General features: G+C 31.7%; 1 protein-coding gene across 3 annotated transcripts; it reads right to left on the bottom strand.

Moving 5' to 3' along the window:
- Nucleotides 1-764: 764 nt before the first annotated feature.
- LOC111920735 (putative HVA22-like protein g) lies at nt 765-4,728 on the bottom strand. Of its 3 annotated transcripts, none has more exons than XM_023916296.2 (6): nt 4,462-4,728; nt 3,570-3,622; nt 3,376-3,474; nt 3,210-3,266; nt 2,581-2,644; nt 765-1,438 (listed from the first exon to the last, which is right to left on the bottom strand). In XM_023916296.2, the coding sequence occupies exons 2-6, from the start codon at nt 3,599-3,601 to the stop codon at nt 851-853; spliced, it is 840 nt and encodes a 279-aa protein (XP_023772064.1). In that variant the 5' UTR covers nt 3,602-3,622; nt 4,462-4,728; the 3' UTR covers nt 765-850. The 3 variants fall into 3 exon arrangements, with proteins under 3 accessions (XP_023772064.1, XP_023772063.1, XP_023772065.1); XM_023916295.3 differs by having other exon boundaries at nt 3,570-3,610; XM_023916297.3 differs by lacking the exon at nt 4,462-4,728 and adding an exon at nt 3,907-4,076 and having other exon boundaries at nt 3,570-3,610.
- Nucleotides 4,729-5,769: the final 1,041 nt, after the last annotated feature.

Here is a 5,769-nt window from a genome sequence, read left to right as displayed (position 1 = left end):
AGTTGTTAGACTAGAACACAAAACTTGTATTGTGCTTTGTATGGATTAGACTAGGATCGATTGATATTTATAGTACAAAAATCATAACTTTTGTTCCTCCCAAAAATGTGAAACAAGGTTGGACTCCTACGTCCTCTTGGTTTGTTATCGATGCAAAAGACATAAATGCCCTCAACATTGGAAATACTCTACGAAATATGTCTAATCTTATGTTTGAATTGTATAACAAACACATCCTACACCCATAATATAGCTAAGTTGGTTTCAAGATGACATTTTGAGGCTTCGGCAAGAGGAGGATGCTACCAAACAACTAAACAAGGTGTATTGCGTTTGGGACATACACTAGTTCTTATTTCTCAAAGACGTAAATATCCTCATCAGTTTGGGACATACACTAGTTCTTATTTCTCAAAGACGTAAATATCCTCATCAGTTTGGGACATACACTAGTTCTTATTTCTCAAAGACGTAAATACCCTCATCATCAAACGCATCCCTAAAAAGTCAATAACACATCCCATTCAAGTCTTGCAATAAAAATGTCGGGTGTCTCCAAATTAAAGTATTTGCTAACTAATTAGTTCCCTTATTCGTAAAAAGGGTGCTAGCAATTAGTCTTTTGGTGTTTAAGTGAACAAAACATGGCCTATTATTATGTATAGAAATCGAAAAAAGTCGGATCAATGTGTGTGTTTTTTTGTTCTTTTTTTTTTTTTTACAAAAAAAACTCCAACCTCCTACTAACAAATAATAAGTAAAAATAAAATAAAATAAACAGTTTTATTGCAAGAAAATACACAAACATGTTACACCCATGATTCCAACATTTCCATAATCTACTCCCTAATCATTCAACATTAACAACACTATTATTTTTCCTCGACCTCGCACGTGTGTAAACCCTTGTAGGTTCTTCCATCACAATCTCTTTCACACTAGTATTCGGATTAGGGTTTGACTCGGTTTCCACCACCTCCATGTCATCGGCGGCATCAGGCGGTGCCACCACCGCCACGCTTTGCGACGAGCTTGCTTTTTGTGCTTTTGAGATGACGGCGGCAGGCGGCGGTTGTGGGCGGTGGTTGGTGGTTGGATTGTCTTGTTGAGGAGATGAATCAAATGATGAGGAGGAGGAGGTGGAAGAAGGTGATGGCGGCTCTTTTGGTTCTTGTTGAGATGGTGGTGGTGGTCGGCGGTTTTGTGGCGGTTGTCGAGGTCTAGCGGGTTGAGGCGGCTGTGGTTTTGGTGTTGACTGTGAAGCAACGTATTGAAGAACGTCAAAGATTCTTGTTTGACCATAAGTTGCAGCTCTTTGCCAATACAAAACGACAATATCTCCAGCTCTTGTTCTTAATTCCATTAAATTACGATCAATGTCTGTTTCATGCTTTGAAATATATGGCCTGAAGAACGAATCATATACATAGATTGTTCCCTGAAATTATTTAATAAAAAAAAAAAAAAAAAACAGGTTAATATTAATATCATAAAAATAAAACACTTGTATTTTGGGTTTTTTCGGGATTAAACATCAATTTTGTTTCTTTTTCCCTTTAAAGGACTTTTCCATTTATTGCAATTAGCCTCTTTTTTGGAGGATTTACTGTAATCTTCCTGTTTTAGACTATTTACCCAAAAAAAACACCCTCAAATTTTTACTTTGTTCTGAAAAAAACCCACAACTTTTTTTTTTTTCTTCCAAAAAAAGGGTTCATCTCATAAAAGACCTTATATTTTGTGTTTATTCTGGATTAGACCTTAACTTTATTTTTTTCCTGAAAAAGACCTTGTATTTTTTCATTGTTTCAGATCTAGCTCTTTTAGTCATTTTTTTCTAAAAAAGTTTGTAAAATGTGAGGGTTTTTTTAAGAAATGATAATAAAAAGTTGAGGGTTTATTTTGGGAGCATTTAGAAGGTTGGGTTTTTTTTTCGGAAAAAAAAATACAAAGTTGAGGGCTTTTTCAGAACAAATGAAAAAATACAAGGTGTTTTTCTGGCAAAAAATAAATTTGAGGTTTAATCTGGAAAAAACACAAAATATAAGGTCTTTTTTTAAAAAAAAAAAAAAAAAACTCGTATTTTTTCATTTTTTCCAAAAAAAAAAACCCTTGACTTTTTTAGTTTTTTCTGAAAAATCCCTCACATTTTACCAGTTTTTTCAGAAAAAAAAAAATGATTAAAAGGGTCAGATCGAAAAATTGAAAAAATGCAAGGTGTTTTTAAGGAAAAAAAATAAAGTTGAGGTTTAACTCGATAAAAACATAAAATATAAGGTCATCTATGAGAGTAACCTCAACAAAAAAATTGTTAAATGTGAGGGTTTTTTCGGAAAAGAAAAAAAGTTTTGAGGGTATTTCCGGAAAATATTATCTAAAACCGAAAGGTTACCGATAAACCTGCTAAAAGGGCCAAATCGGAATAACTAAAAAAAAATACAAGGTCTTTTTTAGGGAAAAAAAAAACCTTAAAATATAGGGTCTTTTATGATATTAACCCCCAAAAAAATAAGATAAACATTATATAAGAAGATGAAAATTTGAAATATAAATATTTAGACATTTAAATGTAAACATTACCTTTGTTTTTGGGTACCACAAGTATATGTAAAATGCTAACTTTGCTTCACTGTACATTGGAACCCTTCACAAGTAGAACAACCAAAAACAAATAATTTATTACATTTTATTATTATTGGCTTGTAAAAATGAATATATGATTTTTTTTTATTATATGTAGATACAATGTATAACTTAGACTCTACTCTACGTTATTTTATTATAAATAATGAATTTTTTATCTACATATGTAAAACATTAAACATAATAAAAGCTCATTGAAACCCAAATAATATTATTATTATAATAAAATATACTTTCCTTTAGCCTTGTAAATCTTCTGATTCTAATAAAGTTTGCCAGAAGGTATCACTTTATCCCAAAAAAAATAAAATTCTTTCTAGTTATTTATAGGAAATATAACTTTGATATAATTAAAACCATAGAATACTAAAAAAAAAAAAAACTTTTCATTTGAAAATACATAAATAAAAATTGGGTTATATTACAATTTTTCATTCCACTCCATGATGGAATGGAAAAGAGCCTCTCATAGGAAATGGAGAAACTAACAAAATGAAAGGAATCAAACATTCCATTCCATTCCTTCTTTGATTCCATTCCATCATACCAAAAAATTACAGGCTTACCATGAAACAAACGTGTCACCAATCCTCTCACAAACAGTCAATACAGCAACTAAGATCCTGAAAACATCATCAAACAATTTAGAAAACTCTTAAGTTTATCAATCAATCATTCAAATTCAATTGCCTTTGTTATAATTCAAATCTAACATGTATAGATGCATAATACCAGTATTGGCACCAAAAACGAAGTTGTTCAATATCAGGTTTATTTCTCTCAACTGCTTTGAAGCATTCATAGGCTGGATATGCATATCCAAACACCATTCTACATGTAAATAAGTAGTCAAATAGTTAAAAGAAATCTTCTCCATAAACAAAAGTAAAAAAAAAAAAAAAAAAAACAAGTTTTATATCACATACACAAGCCCTCTTGTAAGAAAGGATCCAATCATCTTGTAAACCTGTCAAACACACTAAACACAATCATTACATGACAAAAATGAAAAATCATAATCCCAATAGGAGAAATTCAAAAGGAGAGAATTATGAAGCAAGATTCAACTTAATCACATACATAGGCTAAAGCCATAGGTGTTGTGACAAATTGTTAAAACTGAAATGTTGGGTAGTTGGTAATTTATTACAGCAATTGACCAAAACAGAAAATTGATGGATGATTCTTCATCTAATCATCTTTACTTCAAAACCTATTAGTTCAACTAACAGAATCACACGACTTTAAGGCAGAAAATAGTACATTTACTTTTAAAAGTAGCACATGTCATGTGTACTATGGCCACTGATTAGCATCATAGACTGAATGTTGCAGGTTTTTTTTGTCGATATGAACAACTAGACAAAGAAACTAACAAGATTGATGCCAGTTCTGTCGCAACTGAAATCACATTTGCAGATGTTTAGCGATATATTTGTTTCTGATTGCATGTACTATATAAAGTGGAAAATCCCTATAAGCATAATTTATAAGAAGAAATCTTATCCACTGAAGGAATCACATTTCAACAAGTTTCCGAACTACGAATCAAGCTAAGAATCTTAAACGAAAAGTCACGAAGACGATAAACAAATTCAAAGTTACTGACAACAACAGTAACTCCATATAATCCATTTGCCGATCAAAAGTTCATCAGGTGAAAGAGCAAAAATAAAATAAAAAATCAAACCTAGAAATTGGCAAAACAACACAAAATGAAAAATCAATATAAATTTAAAAAAATATGGCAAATTGCATCACGAACTGCATAAAACTTGTATAATACCTCGAACAGATACAGAGAAAAGTAGAAGTTACCTAAGGTTTTACTGGTTGTTGGTGGCGAAAATAGTTGAGCTGAAGAAAAGTTGCAGAAATCGGAGTACTGTCGATAAATGATAAGCAAATTTGCATAAATATTGGTGCAGAATCCGATTATATCGGGGGAGCGTCGCCGCCGTAATGCGACGGGAAACAACAGCTACGTTGGACGGAGGGAAGAGGGAGAAATGGGGGAGAGGATTTTTAGACGTTTGAGGAGTTTCTGACTTCTGTTTCCTTCTCTTTTCTAACCCATCTATATCTTTACGTTTTCCAAATTCTAGTCATTAAGTACTTCCCTCTTGAACCCACATCCTAGTAGATTAATTAGTTAATAATATGGGGATTATATAACTTATTAAGGTAATTAAATTTTTGGTTTATTTATTTTTAGGTAATTATATTTTTTTTTTTACATATCTAACTAACGAACTTTTTGGAAGTGTTCATATATGACCTATTGCAGTATGTTACATCCGGTAATGATCATATGTGAACACTTTCAACGAATTCGTTACCTAGATATGTACGAAAAAAAGATAGTTATCCCGATGTGAACAAATCAAAAAGTTAATTACCTTAACAAGTGTCATTTTAGCCCTACAAATTTTTTAGGTTTAACGTCTTTAATGAATTTTTATTTATTTATTTATTTATTGTAATTTATAGGCTTAAAATCTGTTTTTACTTGTTAATAAGGTCACTTGACTCAATATTACAAGTTTCATCTCCTCCAACCTCCTCCTTTATATAAGAGTTTGTCTACTGGTCATAAAAAAAAATCATAGCTAGGTAACAAAACCATCAATTTTTCCTTTAATTGAACATATCTCACAAAAATCGAACAGGGGCTCATCACTCCTAATCAAACACTATGCCCTAATTTCATTGGAGGGATGTGATAGTAGTCATTAAATTCTTTCCAAGTATACGAAGTTCATCGGGAATTTTGCTAGCATTGTTGCAAAGTATAATATCTGTTTGGCATAGTCAAATTAAGGCTTATAAATAGAGCAAAGACAAAACGACATTTGGAATTTGGGTTTGATTTGTTCTTTAAAGGGAGAAAAAGACACATATGAAGCTTGTATAAAATGCATTGTGTACGGTTTAACTTTCAACAAAGAGAACATCAACTTGAAAGCATCGTAAATCATCAGAGAAAATGAGATCACCACACCTTCAACTACCTTGTTCCAGATGGATTTATGGAGTCTGGTGGCTTTCTTGTAGGAGTCAAGGATGAGTTGACTAAGAAATATGGAGGTGGGAAAGATGTTATAGACAAAGTCATGTAATTTACTA

Source organism: Lactuca sativa, chromosome 2 (genome assembly GCF_002870075.4).
Source record: "Lactuca sativa cultivar Salinas chromosome 2, Lsat_Salinas_v11, whole genome shotgun sequence".
Taxonomy (NCBI): domain Eukaryota; kingdom Viridiplantae; phylum Streptophyta; class Magnoliopsida; order Asterales; family Asteraceae; genus Lactuca; species Lactuca sativa.
The sequence above is the reverse complement of the archived record's forward strand: the minus strand, read 5'-3'. Positions and strand labels throughout refer to the sequence as shown.

Excerpts from the sequence above, each read along its gene's own strand:
- LOC111920735 (XM_023916296.2), bottom strand. The coding sequence starts at position 3,601 with ATGATTGGATCCTTTCTTACAAGAGGGCTTGT. Across the intron at positions 3,267-3,375 it reads CGTTTTTGGTGCCAATACTG|GATCTTAGTTGCTGTATTGA; the intron begins GTATTATGCATC and ends TGATGTTTTCAG. Across the intron at positions 2,645-3,209 it reads GGTGACACGTTTGTTTCATG|GGTTCCAATGTACAGTGAAG; the intron begins GTAAGCCTGTAA and ends CTACTTGTGAAG.